Source organism: Perna viridis, chromosome 1, assembly GCF_037379345.1.
Source record: "Perna viridis isolate PV_CMFRI_1.1 ecotype Kerala chromosome 1, ASM3737934v1, whole genome shotgun sequence".
NCBI lineage: Eukaryota > Metazoa > Mollusca > Bivalvia > Mytilida > Mytilidae > Perna > Perna viridis.
Window position 1 is genome coordinate 69,088,277 of NC_142445.1, and position 26,269 is coordinate 69,114,545.

General features: G+C 32.5%; 2 protein-coding genes across 3 annotated transcripts in view; both read left to right on the forward strand.

Moving 5' to 3' along the window:
- The first annotated feature begins 3,936 nt into the window (after positions 1-3,936).
- LOC148630147 (membrane progestin receptor beta-like) lies at positions 3,937-17,656 on the forward strand. The gene is made up of 2 exons (XM_088561712.1): positions 3,937-4,436; positions 9,566-17,656. The coding sequence occupies exon 2, from the start codon at positions 9,576-9,578 to the stop codon at positions 10,581-10,583; it is 1,008 nt and encodes a 335-aa protein (XP_088417838.1). The 5' UTR covers positions 3,937-4,436; positions 9,566-9,575; the 3' UTR covers positions 10,584-17,656.
- A 2,600-nt stretch (positions 17,657-20,256) lies between these two features.
- LOC148630148 (ferric reductase 1-like) overlaps positions 20,257-26,269 on the forward strand; it is a 30,581-nt gene continuing 24,568 nt past the window's right edge. Inside the window, exon 1 of one of the 2 annotated variants that reach the window (XM_088561823.1) lies at positions 20,257-20,379. The gene's annotated coding sequence lies outside the window, so the exon portion shown is untranslated. Of the gene's footprint in view, positions 20,380-24,398; positions 24,419-26,269 lie in introns of those variants that run through there. The other variant, XM_088561866.1, reaches the window with a different exon arrangement.

The following is a 26,269-nucleotide window of genomic DNA, read 5'->3' on the forward strand; positions in this document are numbered from 1 at the left end:
ATTACATTGAATGAACAAACTTTAGATTTTTTGTGAAAAACATAGGTCACCTAACTTGATTTTGAGGTAATTGAGTTTTAATAAAGGCAATTTTTGTATGGATTCAATGGGGAATTTCTCAAATTATCAAAACAGTTGGTTGATAGAATTTCTTTTGAATTCATATAAAGAACACTGAACTGACATTCTTTTATATTTCAAAAAGAAAATTTGGGGTCACCAAATTGTTTTTCTTGTAATATTAAAAAAACTAAAATTCTTATACAAAATTTTCCAGCCATTTATCTCCCCTTCAAGAAGGTTTTACAATGAGTAGATACAGATTCAGACAAAAACAGACATAAACCTCCTGTAGAAATAAAAGTTTTGTAAAATGGACATTTACAAATTACATATTACATATTCAGAATCTTTACAGGAAGTAATTGATATCTACTAATTATAAATTTCAAATTATTTACAAAAAACAAACTATATGTATTTCATTCTATTACTGATTTCTATATTTTTTTTTAGCAAGGAACAGTCTTTTCATGTTCTATTACCACCAAGTTCAAAGCATTTTTAATTGCAATTTAGAAGCTCTTTCTTTTGGTGTCTGTTGTCAAAAAATTTGATGTCAAGTCCAATGTATTGATATTTTCAGTACACAGCTGTAACAAAACCAGAGGCTCCCAGGAAACTGAATCGTTCACCTGGTTGAAATTTGCCTTTCAAGGACAATAAATTTAATAAAGTTGTCAAACAATTTTGACTCAAGAAAACTTTGGTAGGATTTAACATAAGGATCATTTCAGCAATTGATAGTTCCTTTCTATATATTATAGTTTTCAAGATATTTGGGGCAATAACTCTTACAAGGAGTCATCTGAAAATTTTTGTCCCTGAAGACTTGTAGTTCTAATAATAAGGATCATTTCAGCTATTGAAAGAATTTGGCTAAATGTAACAGTTTTGGAGATAAATGTGAAAAACTACTGTCTTTCCACTATGTTCTATTTTTAGTAACAGAGGCTATGTCTTTCAACAGATAAAAAATCCCCACATCAGTTCTATGCAGGATACCCCTAGGAACATTCTTACTAAGTTCCAATTTGTCAAGTAGTGTCAGAGGAGAAGTTTTTGAAAGAAATAACATTAAAAATAGCAAAAATATGTTGAGAAAGGGCAATAACTCCAACATGGCTTAGCAGGTTGAAATAAAAATTTGACCACAGATAGATCTCATCTTGCTGAACTTTTTAACTGACGTCAGAATTCAGCTAAACCTAACAGTTTTTGAGATATATGTGAAAAACTACTGTCTGACCCCTATGTTCTTTTTTTAGTAACGGAGGCCATGTTTTTTGTTTTTCGACGGATCAAAAATCCCCACATCAGTTCTATGCAGGATACCCCAAGAAACATTCATACCAAGTTTTGTTTCAATTGGTTAAGTAGTGTCAGTGGAGAAGATTTTTGAAAGAAATAAGATTAAAAATAGCAGAAAAAAACGTTAAAAAGGGCAATTACTCCAACATTGCTTCACGGATTAAAACGAAAATTTGACCACAGATCCCATCATGCTGAACACTATTATTCAGTTAGAATTCAGCTAAACCTAACGGTTTTGGAGGTATATGTGAAAAAAAAATATTGTCTGACCCCTATGTTGTATTTTTAGTAACAGGGACCATGTTTTTCAACAGATCAAAAATCCCCACATCAGTTCTACGCAGGATACCCCTAGGAACATTCATACCAAGTTTGGTTCCAATTAATCAAGTAGTGTCAGAGGAGAAGAGTTTTGAAAAATTGTTAACGACGACGGACGCCAAGGGATGGGAATAGCTCACATGGCCTTCCGCAAGGTGAGCTAAAACGGAAAGCAATAAATGGTTCAGGAATAAGTCGTCTGAATATCATTCAATATGCATACAGACTCAACTTATATTTACATTTTAAAGAGTATAATATTAAGTAATCAACCATAAGAAGCATCCAACTGCATGAACATTTTCATTGGCAACATTCATGAATATTCTAGAAGTCATAAAGTCAAGAATTTCTATTTTATAATAACTCATTGTCATAGAAAATATAATAGCATTTTTGTCGACCACCAAAAAAATAGCGACGATATATAATGTTAGGTGATGTGGTTATCGTTATTCATGGTTTAAGGTTTTAACAGGAACTTTTATATACGCTTTCTGGTAACTTAAATGGATCTTATTTGAATTGGTTCATGAAGATGTCTTGTGGATAAAAAAAACTTGTTTTGTTTAAACTATATGATGTACTTTAAGAATCTTCGGTATACAGATTCTAACCATTTGATATTATATTATGGATATGATGATGGCTGACTTTTAGCTCTATTGGCCCAAAGGCCATGTGGGCTATTGCCATCACTATGTGTCCGTCGTTGTCGTCCGATAACTTTTTCAAACATTTTCTCCTCTGAAAGTACTCAACAGATTGTAACCCAAACTTTGAATGAACGTTCCTAGGGTATTTTTAACAACCTTTGTGTGGGGATTTTTATCTGGCAAAAAACATGGCCGCTGTTGTTAAAATTGGACCACAGGGGGCAAATTGCAGAATTATGCAAATAACTAAAAGACAGTTGGATTTAGCTAAAGTCGACAAAGGAGTTGTATTGTTCAGCATGATGGGGTGGACCTATGCCGAAATTTTCAAAAAGATCTGCTGACGAATGAATGAGTTGTGGGTCCTGAAATTTTTTCTCCAGAATTTTACACTTCCAACTTTAAAAATCTTCTCTAAAACTACTGGATGAATTGAAACAAAACTTTGCTTGAATGTTATGTAGAACATGTTTAACAATCTGTGCATTGGAATTTTTGATCTTGCGAATAACATGGCCACTGTTTCTGAAAATAGACTATAGGGGTCAAATTGCAGAATTATGCAGAGTCAAAAACTGTTGGGTTTAGCTAAACTCTGGTAGGCAATCAAATTGTTCAGCATAATGGGATGAACCTATGCCGAAATTTCCAGAAAGATCCGTTGATGAATGAATGAGTTATGGGTCCTGAAATGGATTTTTTTTTATTGGAAAATCTCCTCTGAGAAAATATTTTAAAACACATGCTTGGCTTATTCACGTTTAAGATGGCTTTCAACATCTCAGATGAAAGAGGTTAGGATGGCAGTAAGTCAGAAAACTGCTTGCCAGACAACCTCTAGCATTGCTGGGGTAATGCAATATAATGATAAATACCATCTGTGAAATTACAGACAAGTTTTTATTTAAACTATATAGTCGGGGTTATCACCTATAAAAAAACAAAGTCCATTGTCTTTATAACAAAAGCAAAGCAACAATTTTAATTTACAAATCGGTAGTTCGGTAAAGTTGATAATAATATCCAAACGGTTCAGGATTATATGTTTGTGGTCTTATCAAACTGGACCATGTACAACATTATATATAAAAAGATTAAAAGGCAAAGTGTACGCCAGTGTTGTCAAGCTGTTGTCAATAGTAGAGGAAAACAATAACGAGACAATTAATGTTCAAGAAAAGAGAAATCAATGCAAAGTTATAGTAACCCTGAATCAAGTTTGACATTTATCACTGAACATGTATACTCTATTACCTCAATTGCAATTTAATAATAGTGGTACAACCCAAAGCCAAAGTAAAACACTTTTCCAGCACCGCTCAAAATGAAGAAAAGCGTAAACATTTTTCACAAACCGCGTAGTCAGCACCTGGAACAGCCTGTCCGAATATGTGATTAGAGCAAAAAAATATAATGGTTGACAAAATGGTGGTTGAAGATCAGTGGTCAGAAATGGACCTGTAATTAAATACCTATAAGTATACCTTAAGTAAATCTTATTTACGACCTTCGATAATATCAAATTAATTAAGAAAACCTGATATTTTATTTTTATCCCTCCAAAAAACTGGCGGATCCAGTGGGGGTGCAGGGAGTTGACGCCCCCTTTTTATTGGAAAATTTGTCATTTTCATGTATTGAATTGACAAAAAAATGGCAAATAATGTCCTACCACCCCAATTTTCTGAGGAACCCCGACTGGCACCACTCCTTTTCGAAGTGTCTGGATCCGTCCCTGCAAAAAAGATATCTACATTCTCGTACAAATTTCCATACCATGTCTGAAATAAAGCGAACCATGAAAAGTATCTGTTAATTAATTCTAGTAAGAAATCTTGTAGTTACCCAAGTCAGTGGGTGTAATATAAAGTCCCTGTCTAGCTCAAGAAAAATCTATTTTATATTTTCCTTAGTACAATAAAAGGCTGACGCGTACACTGTGTGTCGTAGGGTGTAGGTACCGATTGGACCTTCCCACGGAGAGGCAACCGAACTTGTGACGGCAATTAAAAGTTAAATAAATTTCAGTTGTCAAGCCGGGGGCTGTGTTTACCAAAGAAAGGGGACCAATATCTTTTAATCTAGGTAATTAACGAAACGCAATGAACCTAGCTAATTAGTATAACTGTCTATTGCTTTTTAGGTTGATGCTACCATCCGTGCCATTGTAACATCCAATAGTATCCTGTCTTGTGTGAAAATACTTTCCACAATTTGGCGGAAAACAAATTATATCAAAATTAATACGGCTATATTTTGTAATAATTAAATGTGTTCCATGGCTATTTAATTATTTCCATACTCAACCTTATGATGATTGAACATACAAATGTCTGAAAGGGTTTTCTTTAGGGGTAGTATAAAAAATGTGGGGCTTGGTTTGTTGTGGGGTAGTAAGTGTCGATCAGTACTCAGAGTCAATTTGCCTACATTCCCGTTTGCCTCGGGTCGTCTAGCCTTCTCAAGTGACTTGTTTGGCCTCGATATAAAATGTGTTTCTGTATATTAGGGTAAAAATCATTATTATCAGGGCTCAAGCTACTCATGAAAAACAGGAAGAAGTGACTTTTCTTTCAGAGAGACACTAGGGAGAAGTGAGGAGTGATCAGGGAGAAGTGAACGCATACACGCATTATTTACTAACACTTTTTTTTTTTAATTGCAGTGATTTTTCTAGCGCTCGTCATTTTCATCAATGACGAAAATAATCTAGTCTCATTTCGTCACCTGAAATCTTTGAAAGTACAAAAAACATTAGGAGCTGTAAGCTCAACATTGGTTCAAGTTGCGAAAGTGACAATTTTATTACCCCAAGTTAATTACAACTCTCAACAGGTGTCAAAATTTGGTGTAAACAATCACCTAATTCACCAATTACACTAATCAGGCACGTGGAGTAAATGTTGATCTCTGACCAACCAAGGGTGAAAGTTCAAAAGCCAGTAACAATTGCTGCTTGGAAAATTCCATTATGTCTCTTTAACTTTGTATTAAAATGACATAAAAAGTAATTGATCATTTATTTTTAAACCAAATGTGGGTCACTACCCCGGGGTCACTACATTTTGTAGTTGCATGTTAGCAATATTTATGATCTTGAAAATATCATTTATGCTTACTATCAATGAATTCCTCAAGGACCAATTCTAAATATAACTGAAAAATAATGACAAATTTATGTCATTATTTTTCAGTTATATTTAACAACTCAAGCACAGTTGAAAATTGTGCTAAAAATAGAATCTCATGAGGCAACAGTAGGGAAATTCCTATTTGAAAATGTTCATATCTGTCCAATGTAGCACTGGTGGTTAAGGCAGTTCTATATTGACACTGTGCTAAATGTATTTTTGTGTTTTTGCAGAAAACAGCATTTTTTAAAATATGAAATACATTTAAAACTATGCCAGGGATGTATGTCCCTGATTAATTTATGAGAGTGTAAAGGTATATCTATTATTGATGATTCTTAATAGCTGGGGAGTTTTTTTTTTTATGACACTACTTGACCAATTGAAACCAAAATTGGTATGAATGTTCCTTGGGGTATCGTGCATAGAACTGGTGTGGGGATCTTTGATTTGTCCAAAAACATGGCTGCTGTTACTAAAAATAGAACATAGGGGTCAGACAGCAGATTTTTGCATTGATCTTCAAAACCATTAGGTTTAGCTAAAGTTGATATAGATAAAAGTGTTCAGCATGATGAGATCTATCTCTGGTCAAATTTTGGTTTTAAACTGTTGAGTCGTGTTGGAGATATTGTCCTTTTTCAATGATTTTTGCTATTTTTAATGTTGTTTCTTTCAAAAATCTTCCTCTCTAACATTATTTGATCAATTGAAACTAAACTTGGCACAAATGTTCCTTGGTGTATCCTGCTTAGAACTGTTGTGGGTATGTTTGATCCGTTAAAAAACATGGCAGCCGTTACAAAAAATAGAACATAGGGGTCAGACAGTAGTTTTTCGCATATATCTCCAAAACCGTTAAGTTTAGCCAAATTCTTTCAATAGCTGAAATGATCCATATTATTAGAACTACAAAAGTCTTCAGCGATAAAAGTTGTCAAATGGCTCTTTGTAAAAGTTATTGCCCTTGAAAGGGGAAAAATGACGTTTTTTCTTTAAAAGTTTTCAGTCAATATCTTGAAAACTTTGATAGATTGAAAGAAACTTACAATTGTTGAAAAAATCTTATGATAAGTTCTACCAAAGACTTCTTGAGTCAAAATTGTTGGACAACTTCTTGATAAATTTATTGCCTTTGAAAGGCAAAATTCAACCAGGTGAGCGATTCAGGCTCCTGGGAGCCTTTTGTTTATCTGTGCACATGCATAAAGAAAATGGTTACTTAACTAGAATTAGAAATAAGAAGAAAGGATTTCTGAAAACAGAAATGCCAAATAACCAAGTTCCTGCAAGCAATTGATCAGTTTTGCAATTAATTTAATTTAATAAACAAGCATGGCTTTATTGTTGGGTTGATATAAGTGATGTTTTTATAAGATCAAGAAAGTTGTAGTTGTTAATTTGTAGTGATTAAATATTATAATTGAATTAATATGTGTTAAAAAAAACTAATTAAATGGTAATTAATCTTCTTGAGAAACTGAATTGAAAAACCTAATTTGAAAGTTTCAAGAAATATGTTTGTCTGAGGTTTATAAATAAAATCTTGTCTTGTCAAGAAAGAAAATACAATATATTAAGTCGCATATCTCATTTATAAATAACTCAAATGAAGGTGGCAGTTCATTTTCCTTACCTACGACACATGTTAATTACTTACATGTAACAGGGTAATTACTTAGGTAGAACTCCAGCTAAGAATCATGCAAAATGTGATTCATTGGTGAAAAGCCTTCACATTTTTATTTTTGATATTTTGTTTGAATTGCCATAATAAACAGGAATTAACATTCAATTTTTCATATAACCCAAGTTCTTAAGAGATAAAAATTATATAGAATGCACTGTAGATTTCAAAATTAAGGGAGATAACTCTGTAAATGACACTCAAATACAATAGAATATATTGGATTTTTAGTGTTGATTATCTCCTAAAAGCAGACAGATTGGAATGAATAATTACAAATTTCATAATATAGACCCATAAAACAACTTAATTACAGAAATAAAAATATGTAGCTGTTTTTTGGGGTGTATCACATTTTTCAGATTTTGCATGATTCTTACAATGTCAGCTACTTAGGTAGTACAATACAGTTAAGGCATTTCTGAACCTTTTGCCTCATTTTGTTGAAATAAAGCTGTTATGAGGCAGTCCTCACAGAAATTTCTAGTGTTTGGTCATGAAAAGTGCATATTTTTGAAATCCTTGGTGTGTGCAGGTTCAAGTCATTTATAAGTAATTTAGTGATAATTGTTATAAAATCCAGTAGTCATTGTAAGATACTGAAAAAAATTTTACTGAGTTTTAGTACAAATCAGGGGTGCCTTTCCAAAACTAACAGCCAAGTACTTTGTTTTATAAAATATCAGGGACTTAGGCACTACCCCAGGATGAAAGCATGCATGGAGTAGGTGGATAAAGGGTAAAAATAATAAGACTCTTTTTGATTCATTTTCTCACAATTTTAGTTCCAAAAGTTCATGTGAAATAAGGTATTTTGAAAATCAGCCATCTGATGCTGAGGAGAGAACCTAATATGGCAGGAGACTGAAACATTCCAGATACCATTTTTCATTCAAATTACACCTGTTTATCATAACATATATTACATCTGTCTATGTATAAATGCTTAATTATATTTAAGCAATATATCCACCAAATTTCAACTTTTAAGTTATAGAAAATTTGACAGGGTAACTTGGTGTGTGAAACAGTGCGCCTTAATGCAATTGTAAAGTGCACCCTTAAGTAAACAACAAGAACTCTCCTACCTGAATGAATTGATTTATCACTTTTGCCACATGTTGAGTACCAGTAATACTTAAATGTCTACAGAATCAAATAAAAATTTACATACTCTACACGTTGATGTACTCCCAAGTAGGTAGAGTTGGGAAATGCTCTCGGACCCCCGTGGGGTCAGGGAGTAAGGCTGGGCTTTGCTGGAGTAGAGGTGCCTTAAACTAATACTTTATTTAATTGACAAGGCTAAACATTTATTTATGTATTCAATGATAGCTTTTAGAATATTCAAACAGTTACTGTTTAATATTATAGATATACTATTTACTCTTATTGATAAGAAACTTTTGTCTTTGTTTTTTGTCTTGTTGAAGAGAACTTGTCTGGTTACTTTATAGGCTGGACAGTGTATGAAAAAATGCACTTCATCTCTTCAATTTGTGAAGTATTGCATGAAGTGCAAATACGATTACTTTTGGGGATATTTTGGTAGCGTGCCCTCTCAATTGCAAGAGGGAGAGCACTAATCTTAAATTTACCTATTGTGGATCTGTCAGATTTAAATTTGCATTCATTGATGTAAGCAGGTCTGCAATTTGATTTGTATTAACTTTTATTTAAGTAGAGTTTATTATTTTCTGTTAAGCAGCTATATTGATTTGGAATAGCTTGATCGAATATTCTTTGTTTTACATTTGATATATAAGGTTTGATATCATTGGTATTTAATATGAGGAAGCTAAATCCCAATTCTTTTATTGACTTTATTATAATTTTTCAATTATTCACCTACTTATTTTTTCACTTTCCATATTGAATGTATCTGTTAACTAAAACATCATTCTAACTGAATATGAGTTGCAAATGAGAATGGTAATGTAGACAAAACAACTCAAGGGAAAGTAGTATGTAGGTGAAATGACCCACGGCGAACAGGAATGTAGGGGAAACGACTTTGTAGGAGAACAGGTTATGTGGCAAAACAACCCGGATTCAGAGTTCACAGTGTTATAGGTGTTGATAATTGGATACTTTTTGATAAGGCATGTTGTCCAGGATGCTTTTAGATGTTATCAGTAATTTTCATCCAGGATGTTTTCAGATTTTAACGAATATTCTGGATGATATTTCATGGGATGTTGTACACTGTTTTTTATCCAGAATATTATTTAAATGATAAATATTATCCATTTTATCAAGAGTACGAATTCTGCTCACTCTTCATATGTGAGTTATATTCAGAATATTATTTAATAGTACGGTGCAGTCCATTTTCATTTGGATAACAATTATACATGTGTATGTCAACTTGTAATTATAACTTATGTAAATTTTAGATCAGATGCAATGTCTATCAGAAAGTTGACCAAGAACTTGAGACCAACAACAACCAAACATGAAGTACCATTACTGTACCATGAACCACATGTAGAAACAGGATTCAGACATATTCACCAACCATGGAGTTACTATGTTTGTAGTTTATTCCAAAAACATAATGAATGCATGAATGTTTGGACACATTTAATTGGTGTGATATTGACTGTGTCTAGATTTTTTGGTTTTGCCTTTGAATTTGGCATCACTGATCCTAAAAAATGGTCCCTGTATGCAGGCTTGTTTACAATGACAGTTATGTACATGTGTAGCACATTTGCTCATTGTTTCTCCAACAAATCAGAGTTAGTTCATTACACTGGCTTCATGATAGATTATGCAGGCATTGGACTTTTTGGGTTTGGAAGTGTGATGTTGCACTACAGTTACAGTATCCATGACGACATGAGAGGAGGCCTTATAGACACCTATGCCATTCCAGTTGGTATATTTCTTGGCTGGCTAGTAACCTTTTGTAACAGCATATCAAAGGTCCGTTACCAGCGACCTTACCCATTTACCAGAAAGTTATGGCAACTTATACCAGTAGCAAGTATTTACACCTGGTTAATTCTGCCGATTTTCCACAGAATTTATCTCTTTTTCTACTACAGCAAACCAGATCCCAGTATACATGATCATATACAACAGATAATCTGGTTTATGTTTGCTGGTTTTTTCTTTGGATCAGATATTCCACAGCGATTTTTTCCAGGAAAGTTTGATTTCCTTGGACACAGTCACCAGATCTTTCATATATGTATATTGTTTGTAACCTTGAACCAGTTAGATGCTATATATGTTGATATCCATAAAATGAGTATAAGTCCATTCCATGCCACATTTGCAGGCTCCTTTGGGGCTGTCATTTTAGTTTTAGCTGGAAATATTTTTATAGTTCTGGGCTTTCATTGTTATGTTAGATTTGTTATATTGCCAGCTAAGCATCATGCTGGACATAATGGGAAGCAAAACTAAATGCTATTTTTGATTAGCTAATAATTTAAAAAAAAAGTTACTTTTCACCAAAGGTACTAAAGTAAAAAAATATATTTAGTTCACATAATATTTAATAGTACCTACCCTAAATCCAAATCAAGTATCTTGGACTTAAAATACTAGTACATGTATATGGAATCATTTGCAATAAAAGTAGAAAAGCATTAATATTCAGAAGGGAAGGTATACCATAACTGATGTTTTCTTTTTATAATAAAAATACACAGACAAATTCAAAGAAAGACCAAAGACTACATTTTGTATTTAATTGTACCATTATGAGTGGAGTGTTATAATTACCTCATTTGACACAAACGTATTTTCTTCTTCAAATGATAAATATTAATTTTCAGTTTTTGTCAAGTTGATTATTTAGTGTTAGTTTTGTAGTTTCTTTTCCTTTTACATTTTTGTATCTATTATTGATAATGATTGATATTTTTACCTTTTTAATGGCTGGACCAAAATATTAATTTATATCATTTTATAGTTGTTTTTTTTTTCTGTACATCACGCTACCTAATTATTAATGTAATCTAACTTCCAGGCACCGATCATCTTAATTAGATACTTAAACCAAAAACAAAATTATCTAAAGGTTGACTTAAAATTTATATTTCTGGAAGTTAAAATATGTATAACTTGTCTTTTTTTCAATGCAAATTCCAGAACATTCCATCCTGCACATGGGTACTTCTTGTACTATTGTAATGAGTGCTAGACCTAATTAAGCTTCATTGACAGGATAGTTTTTGAATTTACTTTTCATCCTGGTTCAAAAACTTAACTGCTGTGTCAGTGAAAGAACTCTATAGTGTAAATAATTTTCTTTTTTTAGTGTAGTAACAATTTGTTTAATCAAAATTTTGTATAAAAAAATGAAATTCCTATTTGGGGTGAGTGCTTGATACTTTCATGTTAGCACTGTTTTTGGGGCGAGTGCTTGATACTTTCATGTTAGCACTGTTTTTGGGGTAAGTTCTTCATAAGTTCTTGTTAGAAAACTGTTTTTAGCTCACCTGGCTGATGGCCATGTGAGCTATTACCATTACTTGGCGTCCGTCATAGTTGTCGTTAACAATTTTTCAAAACTCTAATCGTCTGAAACTACTTGACTGATCAGAACCAAACTTGGTATGGATGTTCCTTGGGGTATCCTGTATAGAATTTTTGTGGGATTTATGATTTGTCGAAAAGCATGGCTGCCGTTACTAAAAATAGAACATAAGGGTCAGTATGTTTTCACATCTTGGTTTTAATCCATTCAACCATGTTGGAGTTATGGCCCTTTTTCAATGTTTTTTGCTATTTTTAATGTTATTTCTTTCAAAAATCTTCTCCTCTGACACTACTTGACCAATGGGAACCAAACTTGATATGAAAGTTCCTTTGGGTATCCTGCATAGAAATGATGTGGTGAGTTTTGATCCATCGAAAAAGCATGGCCGCCGTTACTAAAAATAGAACATAGGGGTCACACAGTAGTTTTTCACATATATCTCCAAAACCATTAGATTTAGCCAAATTCTGATATAGGTAAAAGTGTTCACCATGATGAGATCTATCTGTGGTCAAATTTTCATTTTAATCTATTAAGCCATGTTGGAGTTATTGCCCTTTTTCAATGTTTTTTGCTATTTTTAATGTTATTTCTTTCAAATATCTTCTCTGACACTACTGGACCAACTGCAACCAAACTTGGTATGAGTGTTTCTTGGGGTATCATGCATAGAACTGATGTGAGGATTTTTGATTTGTTGAAAAACATGGCCACAGTTACTAAAAATAGAACATATGGGTCAGACAGTAGTTTTTCACATATATCTCAAAAGCCATTAGGTTTAGCTTAATTCTGACTCAGGTAAAAGTGTTTAGCATGATGAGATCGATCTCTGGTCAAATTTTGGTTTTAATCCGTTCAGCCATGTTGGAGTTATTGCCCTTTTTCAATGTTTTTTTGCTATTTCTAATGTTATTCCTTTAAAAAAAAATCTCCTCTGACACTACTTGACCAATGGGAACCAAACTTGATATGAATGTTCCTTTGGGTATCCTGCATAGAACTGTTGTGGGGATTTTTGATCCGTCGAAAAGCATGGCCGCCGTTACTAAAAATAGAACATAGGGGTAAGACAGTAGTTTTTCACATATATCTCCAAAACCATTAGGTTTAGCTAAATTCTTTCAATAGCTGAAACGATCCTTATTCTTAGGACTACAAAAGTCTTCAGGCATAAAAGTTGTCAGACACCTTCTTATAGGAGTTATTGGGCTTGACAGGGGAAAATGAAAGTTTTTTTTTACAGTTTTCCGCTAATGTCTTGAAAACTGTGATAGATTTAGACTTTCATTTGTTGAAATGATCCTTATGATAAGTCTTATCAAAGTTTTCTTGAGTCAAAGTTGGAGAAATTCTTGTTTAATTTATTGCTGTTGAAAGGCAAAATTCAACCAGGTGAGTGATTCAGACTCATGGCAGCCTCTTGTTGGGGTAAGTGCTTGATACTTTCATGTTAGCACTGTGTTTGTACTTGATGTGTATATATTTGATCTCAAGATTAGAAATTCAAATACAAGTGTGAAATGATGATATAGTTCCTGTTCATATATGTTGTCCAAAAATATTCCTAATGTTGTTCTTATTTACTCGCATTGTTTTATTACTGTGACTTATTGTTTTTAATAATAGATATAATACAAGTTTCTTTTTGCCTTGTATTATTTTTTTCTGAAATAGCTTTTGATATACATATGTGGATGTTTAATTATCATATTTATTAATGTGCTTTTTTATGTTTCCTGTATTTTTGTTGTTATCTTAGGTCTGAAAAAGTTTATCCCACCACAGCAATAGTCCATTTTGTCAAAATGTTATACACAAATCATTTTGTGAATTATATTAGAGAGCATTATATCAAAATTGAATATGTTTTCACCTCAGTTGATAATTTGTTTTGGGTGTTATCAGTGACAATCCTGTATTATCAATTCAAATGTATGCCGGTAAAACTGTAAAGGTTATATACAGTTTAGTGTACAAAACTTATTTGAAATGATCCATATTATTAGGACTACAAAAGTTGTCAGATGACTCCTTGTAAGAGTTTCTTCCCTTGAAAGGGGAAAAATGAGGTCTTTTTTAACAGTTTTCAGTCAATATCTTGAAAAATATGATAGATTAAAAGAAACTTTCATTTGTTGAAAAGATCTTATGATAAGTCCTACCAAAGATTTCTCGAGTCAAAATTGTTGGACTTCTTTTTAATTTTATTGCCTTTGAAAGGCAAAATTCAACCAGGTGAGTGATTCAGGCTCCTGGTAGCCTCTTGTTTTACCATGAGCTGATCTGACTTTTGTTTTGAAAAATATTTGGTAGAATTATCCAGTTATTTGATGCAATATCTCTGTAAATTTAGATGTGGGTGCCATTGCCTACCAATTGAGGCAGGGAGATGGCAAGGTATTCCCAGACAAGATCGTTTTTGTATGCTATTTACCTCACATGATATTGGTGATGAGTACCATTATGTTATGATATGTAAATTTTTTGAAAAAGACAGAAAACAATTCTTACCAGTTTATTGCCATTCAAAGGCAAATACTTTGAAATTTTCAAAATTTTTTTCCTCACAGGATATTGATATACTTGGAAATATAGCTAAATTTGTGAAGATAATTTTAAGGAAGGTCGTACCTCCAGGTTAATTTCATTTTATGTACAATTGTTTACACATGTACTTTTCTCTGTAACTGTTTATAGTTTATGAGAATAAAGGAAAATGGAGCCACTTGTGCAAGTATTCTACCCTGAACTATAGCTTATGGTAAAATAAGGGGACATTAAAGGTCAGTTAAAATGATGATAAAATAGAGCCTACCTGAATAATTTCTTAATTTATACATATAAGTATGTAAGGTTGAGACAAGTATTCCTACTTAATATCCATTCCAAATAAGGGTTTTCCTTTTCATTTTTCCATATTGTTTTATCAATTTACAAATATTTCAAGATTTTTTCAGGGCAATTGTATGGAACTATATATATATATATTTTAATTGTTCTTAATTAAAACTAGGTATTTATGCAGACTTGAAGTGAAAGGTTTTATATATCAATGTGTATGATTACTGTATTTAAAATATTGTAATTTTTATAAATCAATGCAGAAAACTTGGACTTTGGATGTACTTGCAATAGTTTTAAATTTATGATTTTATCACACTTTCCATACTGTCAAAATAACAAAATTGTAAAAAAAAAACATGCCTTACCTTAAGGGATGTTGTGTGAATAATTGGAATGTTGCTATGGTTTGTATTTTATACTGCAAGAGTGGATATTATGAAGGGTTTTACTCCCAAATATTCATACAATAGTCCTTTTTTGTATAGCTCAGTATTATTAAATATGCCTTTTTGGTTATCTAGTACATGATGAATTTTAAGCCGTATTTGCAACTGGATTTTTTTTGGTTGATTTTTTTTTGTTAATAGTATGGTACTCTTTGTACTTGAGTATTGAATTGAGTTTCTTTATGAAAGATCTTTTTGTAGTGTATCCGAATGAATTTTCATAATTAGTTTACATGTTGACAAACACAAGACATAAACAGATTTGCAGTTTTCTTAACTATATTCTGATATTCTACTTAACAAAGGATTATATATGATGTCAAGCAGGTCTTTGACAAGATTGAATAAGAATGAACTACTGCAGAACTAACATTATTTTTGATATATTTGTTACTAATTTTTTCTGTGAGGGTTAAAATTAACTTCTATTGTCTATGATGTTTTTTTTTTTTAAATGCCAAAAAATATGGCGAAAAACAGTCTTACATCAGGTTTTACATTTTTTTTTCATTTACCCATTTTTTTTACATACTAATATTTGTAGTTTCATGATTTTGTCTGTACATTAGTTTGAATTCCCTCTTAATTCAAAATTCAAGTTTCACCAAATCAATCAACAAATAAATATAACTGATATTTTACAATGCTTTATACAATGCTACACTATATATATATATGTGTGATTTCCACTATTAATTATTTAGGCTTTTTTTGTTTCTATTTTAAGCATTTATTAGAATATGAAAGTTCAAATTGACTGTATACTGGTAAATATTTACTTTTTAGTGAGTTAGTTCTTGCCAAATATTAATCATGTTGGATTCACTACCATGGTTATATAATTTCAATAAAAAATAATTAGATTTTAATATAAACAGAACTTAATATATTAGAACTTATTGGTATGTATGCATAACTATGAAAATGATAGATGAATAAATGAATTCCTAGGTGAGGAAGGAGGCAGCTGGCAAATCTTTTCTCATTCATCACTGAAGTTATTCCAAGCAAAATGTTTCAAATCTTTGAATTATTTTGTAATATATTCATGTGATGAATTTAAAAGGAATTAGTTAATCTGACAGATTGTTTTTGTAACTGTTGACAGTCTTTGACATATTTACTAGATAACAGGAGCAATAACTGTTTTAGTCAGTTTTGCTTATTTCTTAGCGTTTTGTGTGTATCCACCTCGTGAATGAAAATCGAATAAAAGTTTGTTTGATCAGTTTGAAATTTCCATTCCAGTTATAGAGATAAAAGTAAATCATATCTATTTTATTGAGCTTTTTTTTCTGTCATCTTGCAAAATCATACAGATATTTTTATTTTCAATTGACTAATAGTGTTTAAAATGATGTAAAAATAATATGTTTAAATATTTTAAAAGAATTTGTACATGAAAGTTAGTATGCAAAATTAAAAACATTATTTTATAAAAGCTTCTTTCAAGTGCAGATGATTGACTGGAAAAAATTCTTTCGAAGGGGAGATAATTGTCATGAAAATGTAATGGGAATTCTAATTTTTTTAAAATATTACCAGCAAAGGAGTTCTGTGATCCCTAGTTTTCTTTTTGAAATATGGAAGAATGTTATTTAAGTGTTCTTTGTATAAATTTATTAGAAATTCTATGTACTAGTTTTTTATACTTTGCAAAATAGTGAAAATTTCCTGCAGAATCCCAAAATTTTGTAACAAGTTTTCGTTATTAAGGATCAATTATATGGAAATCAAGATGCGTGATCTGTCTTTTCATAATAAAATTATAAATATGTTCATTCAAGGTCATCATTTGATAAAAACTAGAAAAATCTATTTACCGGTATAAGGTATGATTTACTTTAAAAAAAACAAAAACAAAAAAAAAAAACATGGTTTTTACTTTTCACCCAAAACTATGTATTTTGCAACATTTAGTTGAAAGTCATTTAACCTATTAAGTTCTTTGGTTCTCAGGCCCTCTCTCATCCTGCTCATGCTTCATTTACCCATAAAAAAATAAGAGCAAAAAAAAACACCTCCTCATTTTTTTCTTACTGTGAGCAATCTCAGTTGGCCTGAGAACCTAAACATTAACTTTGAATGGCCTTATTACATTAACTACTTTACTACTATAGGACCAAAAATCTTGTATCAGCCCACAAATAGCTTATTGTTTGTTTTGTTTTTTTTATTTCGAACTAAAACAACTTTGTCTGAGAAACCATTTTCTCAATTGCAACCATGATTTTATTGATCAAATCTAGGGTTGCTGTTTATTTGTTTGAGGAACCAAAGTGGCTGCTATTATTAGCAAAATTGTGGTACATGTATTTATAGAACAGAAAAAGATCAACTTATTTTTTGTTTCTGTTGTTTGCTCTCAAGAGCCTTTTAGATCTATAAGTTTTTCATTCATACAATTGGGTAATATGGCGTGGAATGTTATTTGAATTATGATCTTGTGAGCACATGTATAAGAACTATGATCTTGAAAGTACATGTATGACATGTACCTGAGTAAAATGTATGTTTAATGTAACATATAACAGATGCAATATGTTTTACTTGTGTGGAATTAGTTAACTACAAATAATAATGAATGAACAAGCATTGAAGTGAAATGTCTTTCATTATTTGATAATCTACAAATTTTCATTTTATTATTTTTGTTTTCTGTTATTTATGTAGAATCAAATAAAATTGTTGTGTCTTTATTTACATTTGTTGCTGCCTTTGACCTAGGAAAAAAGTTTCTTTGTCTTAACTTGGGTACAATTTACATATAAAATCAAAACTCATCATGCCTTGACAACATTCAAACTGGGTGTAAACCAAAAACATGCATTCAGTAAGTACCATGGAACCTTGAGTGTACACTAGAAACATAGGTAAAGTGAATGTCCTAAAACTGGGACTGGGTCTAGAACACTGATTGAGTGTACTGAAACTGGGATTGTGGACTAGAACACTGTTAGATGAAATGTACTAAAACTGGGATTGTGGACTAGAACACTGTTAGATGAAGTGTACTAAAATTGGGAGTGTGGACTAGAACACTGTTAGATGAAATGTACTAAAATTGGAGTGTGGACTAGAACACTGTTAGATGAAGTGTACTAAAGCTGAATTTGTGGATTAGAACACAGATTAAGTCCACTAAAACTGGAATTGTGAACTAGAACACTGTTTAATTGAGTGTACCAAAACTGAGTTTGGACAAGAACATAGATTAAGTGGACTGGAACACTGTTAAAAAGTGTCCTATTAAAAAACGGGAGTGTGCTATAGCATGTAGTTTTAGTGTCATAAAAGTAAGATCGTGGACTAGAACATGGGTGGATTAAAAGACCTTAAACTAGAAGTGTTGACTAGACCCATAGAGTAAGTGTAGCAGTGATTGTGGACCAGGAACTACTTAGAGCAATTGCCTTAAAACTGAAAACATAGACCTTATATATTTACACGAACACATTTACTGTAAATAGTTATGGCTTGACAATTAATAGACAGTAAAACATATGACAAACGAATACAGCACAAAAACAGTAAATACTACTATTGCACATGTCACTGTGGTATATGTACAAAGTACTAGTAGATTGAATTATTATGTCTACCTTTTCCTAAAGCTAATGTCTGGACACTCGGAAGATATTTGCTAGAATGGATCTCACAATTATCAACATGAGCAGATATTTTAGAAAGGGTGTGCATACTAAACAAAAAAATGAAAGTTTTAGATGGGGTTAAGAGTGGCGCAGAAGGGTGTGGTCTTATGCATGCTTAAAAAGTTTGGGTGATTATATAGATAAAATTGGAAATCACTTGAGGCACTCCCCAATGGGTCATTTGGTGCAACCCACCTCTTTTTCGAAAATTTTGACCCCCACTTAGAAAAATTCATGTTTATTTTGATCATATGATCTTAGTTCAATTTTAATCATGTAGAATTCAATGTTATTTTGATTAACTTTCAAGTGACTAAATTATTTGATAAATCTTTTTATATGTAACGCTCAAATGCATACTTTCTTAGACATATGTTTTTATAAATGTCAGAAACCTAGAGAGAACCTGGAGAGTTTAAAATATAAATAATAAAAAAATAAGATGTGAAGTTGGATTTCTAGATTCAAGGAAGTGCTATTGTTTCTGCTAAGCAAGCAATATGAGTAGTTTAACATGTACACCCAAGATTTCCTTTTTCAATTTTTATGTGGCTCAGTGTAAATTTTTACAGCTTCCCAAACCTCACTTCTGTATAATATGACAGACCTGGGATTCCCAATGTACAGCGAGATTTGTCTAGCGATTGCACTTGTTTCTTTTATTTTAAACCGTTTTACATCAACTTTGCATTTGACACATTATGGCCAGTAGTAATAGCAGTTGCAGATGAAATATGATATGCCTGTTTCGAAAATTTAATAAATATAATGTACATGTAGGAATCCATGGTTCTCAATTCCACATGTGGAGGGGAAGTACTGACCATGATTGGCTTAGAAAATCTTTCTTTATCTCCTTGACTATCTGCAAGATACCACTGAATGTTCGCTTAAGGTCAAATGGTATTTTTACCTGCTGATTGTTTTGTTTTTGTTTTTTTTTACTTACAGGTTATCTGTAGTATGACTTGCTAATAGTCTATGTTTTGTCAAGCTAAAGCCATAATTTCACAATGAATAATAGGCAACACTTAAAGGCACATGCCATTTTCTTTTGTGGTGTGTATGTGGGGGGGATTTTTTATTTTTGCAAGTGCGAATATATATTTTTATTATTTCTACTGTCACCAGAGTTAAAATGATCTTTTAATGAGAATCAATGGGAAAGCATTAAATCATATATTGTTTTCATTCTGGTCATGGCTGAGTAGTTTTCTTAGTGTATATGGAATGTTACTTTGTTTTTGTCATGATAAAGTGTATGATTACCAGCTTGATAAAAAATCTTTTAAATGTTAATGCTCTTTTTTGTTACTTAGGGCAGGAAACAAATGACACTAATGGCTGTTAAGTTCTGCATAGCATGTTGACAAATTAGTCTTGGATAAGATAAGAGACCCTGAGTAAGGGAACTCTGCCATGACTAGCGTTTATTATGCGTTAACTTGTTTAACAAATTCATAATTTTGTTTTTTGTATTTGTTTACTGTGCACCATAACAAAGTACTGTAATTATAGGTCACTGATCGTAGATGTAAACTAGTTTGAATGATCTTTGAGCCATTCGATCCTTTTTGATGTGGTACCTCTGCACTTAGCTTTTTAAATTTCTGAGTAAATCCGGATAATAGACATATCCATTCCAACAACGCCGTGAGTTTAGTCTACGCCTGCAGTGTTGATCATCAAAACTTACGACAAAAGCAGAAATAGACAATTTCTGCTGCAGAATATTTTATGATATCACTGTGTTTTCCGTTTTGGAAAAGGTAAGATTTGAGAGTCATGTAAGACACTCTTTATGCTCAAAAATTTTTGAAGAGACATCGAATTATTACATGGTGATGCAGGGACGAAATACTTGTCAGTCCCTCGGTGAGGTTATATTTTAGGTTCGTCATTTACTACTTAGTCCAGATAATCATGACATTCGCTGAGGCATTTTTTTAATCTTATGTTTATGTCTCACTAAGGGAGGGGGCCAACCAAATGAAAAAAAAAATTAAACCCACATGCCTCCCAAGACGGCATAGTTGTTTGGACTACATTACATGTATACTATACATTCAACCTTTTGGCCCTCAATTTCAATCAACACCCCAAATCTCTCTCTTGACTGTAGACAAGCTTTGTATTTAGAAAGAAATTAGGGCAAATAATATCATAGATAATATGATGAAATTACCTGAACTTCTAGCAGTAATTAAGCTAGCGCTTGTCATTTTTGCCATTTACGAGAGGATTTCATAAGAGACGAAAATATTTTAGATAGTTTTCGTCATTTAAAATTTGAAAAGTGTATTTCAAAAAAACCATTCAAAAAGTATCTCAAATTTTCGTCACCTTAAATATAAATGTTAAAAACTGTCAATGCAAAGTTACATAATTTCACCTCGTCTTACACTCTGACAAGTTTATGACCCCATGCTTGGTAATAACTTAGTCAACCAGGTGTGAAATACATGTATTGTTGTTAACCGGACGTCCCTGATATGTGCATCATTAATAATCCTTTAAAGTAACAACAATTTATCATTCTTATGATCATTAGGAACACAAAAGATAATCCCAGGGTTCTCACTCTGCTTCAGCCAGTCGTTTTCGATCTTCGATACAAACTTTGAGTTAACTCGAGGCATCTCTGACTACTTACAGATATCCTTATTTTAATGATTAGTCTTGTTTAACAATGTCCATATTTAATGGAGGCGACCGATATTTACACCTGTACAACCTCACACACATATATATAGCTATCTATTTTTTTTAAATTTAAATGCACACATTATAAATGCAATGTCTCTCAATGTTTGTCTGGTCATCTAATGGATTTCAATTAATTTTAACGCAGTACCGGACAGTTGTGAAGTATTAATCAACGATAAATATTTATTTTACGATTCTCTTTTGTTCTTGAAACGAATTACGAACTTCTTCAATATTCGACTAATGGTCTGGGGTCAAAGGTTGCCAAAAAATTATCACCCAGCAGTAAGACATCATGGAGCAACCGCTTACAGAGTTCAAAATTCTACAGCTGACTATGACAGTGTGGACGAGCTCTTTCTGTCTCTAGTTTCTGCTTTATCTTCTGGTGACTGAGAGGGGATTTAGTTGGTACAATCTGATCAAGACCTATCTCAGGAACAGGCTGATGATTTCATCAGTCAATACTCTTCTAAAGATCTGTCTCCTTCCTTCTGATTTGAGGACTTTAAGGTTGAAGAGGGCTTTAGAGGTGTGATGTTTGGTAAAGGACTTGAGGATTTTCTCTTATTAGTTGAGGCCCCGTGCAGGTCCGGGTGTTAAAAGAATAGGCCTGCAGCAGCGCTAAGTTGTCGTAAAAGGCGACTAAATAGTGCTCAGAACCCTAGCCGTGGGCTAGGGGGCTCTGCCCACAGAGCAACTGAGATGTGTGCTCCAGGTGATGGAATGGGGTACCCCTGGCGTGTTACATGCTGGAGTTATCAGGCTATAATACAGAAAACCTGACCGCAAACCATAGTGGTGCACTGTGTTGGGAAAGATGCCACGTTCCTCGCACATGAAAGAACCCTACTGTGGTATTCTCCTGGAGTAGAAACCATAGGGCTCCACCACAGGAGGCTAAATTGCCCGACCCTACCCACCTCTCCCTATTTCCAGTGACAATCAAAATTTGTGGACCCCATTATCCTTGTGTCCCATCCTTTTTTCATTTCATCATCATTTCATGTTCATTTTATCATCCTATTCATGTTCATCGTCTGAATAACTGAAATATTGCTGCACGGACGTTAAACCCCAACAAACAACAAACAAACTTATTAGTTGAGTGTCAGGTCAAACCAGATAGAGATGACAAAAGTTCCTCACATGGTCAATATGAAAAAAAATTTGACAAAGTTCTATACATTTAAGAGCAAGTTTCATTTTTACATAAAAATATGTGGAGAACTGTTTAATTTTTGGAATTTATACATATTATGAATCAGACCTTATAAAACTAAAGCTACATAGAATGGATATTTCCCGGGGAAACCTCAATTTCTGAAAAATCCTAAAACACTGTATAAGATTAACCAGACTTGCATAATTTCGGTCAGAATTTTTGTATTTGTATAATTGAGAATTCAAGAATGTGTTAACCTACATATAGCATTGCTTGCTTTTAAAGGCAATGCTCATGCTTGCAACATATTATGCATACCATGGCAAAGAGAACTTATTCAAGATTTCATTCATAAAAGTTAATAAAGTTAACAAATGAATAACAAAAAAGATATGATGGAAATACTAAAATTGGGTGTGTTATTTTCATAGTAGAAAGGATTGTATATAAATGTGTTGTGTTGGGAGTAAAAGCAAGATTACCCATAATGCAATTTGTAGATGATGCATGTATTGAATGGAAGAATTTTTCATTGTTAACAAGTATCAGTATGTACTGTTTACATGTATATAATTATAATCATAAGATTCTTCATGCTTATAGCGGATTTTTGATTGGTCAGGAACGTCTTTTCATACTTAAATGACCTTATTCAGATCAATCATACATGCATGAATGCCGGTCAGATTGAAACCAATATGGCCGCCATGTAGTATTGGAACAATGCCTTGAAAACACCTTGTTGTAAATTTCCTTCTTCCTTGTATCTCCTTAATAATTATATTCCTGTTGAATTGAATATTCCTCCACACTCACATACATGTGCATGGGAATGTGTGTATTGAAGCGTAAACATTAAGAAAGTGTATAAATAAATCTTACTGAGGTTCTCAGAGGGTAACTTTGATTGTCGGATAGAATTATAAGGATTAAACAGCTATTTTCAGTTGTATATGCATGTATGAATGACGGAAAATAGCTATTTAATCCTATAATAAAGTCAGAGTGACAGGTGATTATTGAAAAGAGTTTTTGAATATACCTGCATGTTCTGAATGAAATATATACTACTTGTATATGAAGACATACAATCCTTACTTCAACAATGTTTACCGTTAATCAGATCACCTTTTTGACTTTTTTATTTAAGCCCACCTATAATATAATGCTGAGAAACTAATTTAGAATTCAGTCTCCTCCCTCATGGTCCCAAATATTGACCTGAAGCAGATTTTTATCTAATACATTGTAGTTGGTGTATATATTTACCGTATTTTTTAGGATTTGCCACCAAAGCAGGGGCATGAAAAAATTCAATCAGTAACAAATTCCTAATTGAATAATACTGTAAATGTTTTGTGTCAAGTACTGTATATTCACTGGTATTTTCCCACAGTCATTGCCACTCCTGGCCAAATATTCTATTCCAAATTTTTCTGACATGACACTCAAGTTTGCCACACTATGGGAAAACAAGCACCAGGGGTTGAAAGGTTTGGGTTCCATGACATTATTGCAAACTATAGACGATGGAAATCCAGGATTGGCAACAGGAACTGCTATCAAAAAGCCTCGATTAGCAGCAGCTGTTTTGGAAACCTAAGTTAAAGAATTGACAGAGGGCAAAGAAAACAAAAACAGGAAAGCAAACATGAAATGGACATAGAAGGTTAGCAGAGAGAATGAGGTGAAACATACAATGTAGTAATGTACATCTCACAATTTCACAAAAGAAAATTATGACAAGAAGGTGCTTTTGGCAAGAGTGACGCAGAATCATTACAACATGCACTATTTTTCTAATGTTGCAAAATATTCAAACTCTGAGGTGTAGACAAGCACCAAGATTTGCAGTGCGAACTTATAAGTCGGTCAAAAACCTACAAAGGAGTGATTTTCCATATGGATTACCCAGATAAAATCATATTGCATTTAAGGTAAGGTCATCAGTTTTGTCTTGACAACTACTGTTATTAATCATTTTTTAAGATTGTATAAATATAGTTTGTAAAACAGGTGTTTTGATAGATAAATAAAAGCGTTTTTTTTTCCTTTTTTTGTGAATGTAAACTTAGATTTCAGAAATTTTGAAAATGATTTTTTTTATAGAATGTATCTTTTTTTTTGGTATTATACATGTAGATCTACTTAGAGAAAAGGCCGAAACTTGTCCATGTCCAATTGAATGCAACGTTGAAACCCAGGCAAATGTTGATGGTTTGAATATCTAGATCTTTTTTTAAATACATAAGTGAGAACTCTGTAATGAACAGTTGTCAAATGCTTTTAATTTCTGTCAATTTTTCACAAATTAGAAAAAATTGCCATTTACAAACATTTTTAATTTAGTCTGTTGTATAGTGGACATACATCAATTTTGGGAATTATATAAATTCATGATTAAAGCAAATTTGATTTAAATGTTATTGAATACAGAACTTTTTTTGTTAATCCAATATTAATGATAGCTGAAATTTGTACAAAAGCAATTTGACAGATTTTGAAAAGAGAAATAAAATATGAACAAGACATTATTATTTACAATGTATTTAAAATCTCATGGATCAAATATACTCTCCCTTGTCCATTGTCATCTGGTGCTGTTTTTACAACACCAAAAATTGCTTTTGTATAATGGTATCATGCTGTTGGCACAATTGTTGTCCATAGACACTTCCTTTCCACTCATTAACATAAGTATAAGAGTATAGATCTTTATGAAATTATACTACAAGGTGCCATATAACAAAAGGAAGACTTACATTGATTTTGAGGTTTGTGACATGAACTAGTTGGGAATTACAGCCAAAATGTGGCAAGGAACAAGCAGTTTCTTGTTGTTTAAACAACAACTTGAGTAGATGTGAATGGATCTCTTTTAGATTTTACCACAATGTGTTATTCCATGAAAATAAAGTTGGGATTGAGTTTGGGGGTCGTGACCTGAACAATTAGGGAGTGAGGGGTCTAAAAGCCTTAAGGGGTCAGGAACCAAGCATTTTTTTTTTAAGTGTGGACAATGACTTGAGTAAAATTGATTGGATTTTCTTTGAAACTGTACCACAAGGTGCCACAAAGGTATTCTTTGGCATGTTCAATTTTTTAGCTCTCCTGGCCAAAGGCCATGTAAGCTATTGCCATCACTTGGAGTCCGTCATCATCGTCTGTCGTCGTCATTAACAATTGTACATAACTTCTCCTCTGAAACTACTTGACTGATTAGAACCAAACTTGTTATAAATGTTTCTTGGGGTATCCTGCATAGAGCTGATGTGGGGATTTTTGATTCGTCAAAAAACATGCCCACCATTACTAAAAATAGAACTGTAGATTTTTTTAGGTTTAGCTAAATTCTGACATGGGGTAAAAGTGTTCAGCATGATGAGATCTATCTGGTCAAATTTCGATTTTGATTTGTTAAGCCATGTTGGAATTATTGCCCTTTTTCAACGACTTTTGCTATTTTGAATGTTATTTATTTCAAAAATCTTGTCCTCTGACACAACTTGACTAATTGAAACCAAACTTGGTATGAATGTTTCTTGTGATATCCTGCATAGAACTGATGTGGGGATTTTTGATCTATCAAAAAACGGGGCCCATTACTAAAAATAGAACACAGGGGTCAGACAGTAGTTTTTCGCATATATCTCCAAAACCGTTTGGTTTAGCCAAACTCTTTAAATTGCTGAAATGATCCGTATTATAAGGCCTTCAAAAGTCCAGGGATCAAATTTGTCAGGCGACTCCTTGTTAGAGTTATTGCCCTTGAAAGATGAATTTTTTTT

Bases quoted from the DNA above. Each gene is read 5' to 3' on its own strand.
- LOC148630147 (XM_088561712.1), top strand. From the start codon at position 9,576: ATGTCTATCAGAAAGTTGACCAAGAACTTGAGACCAACAACAACCAAA.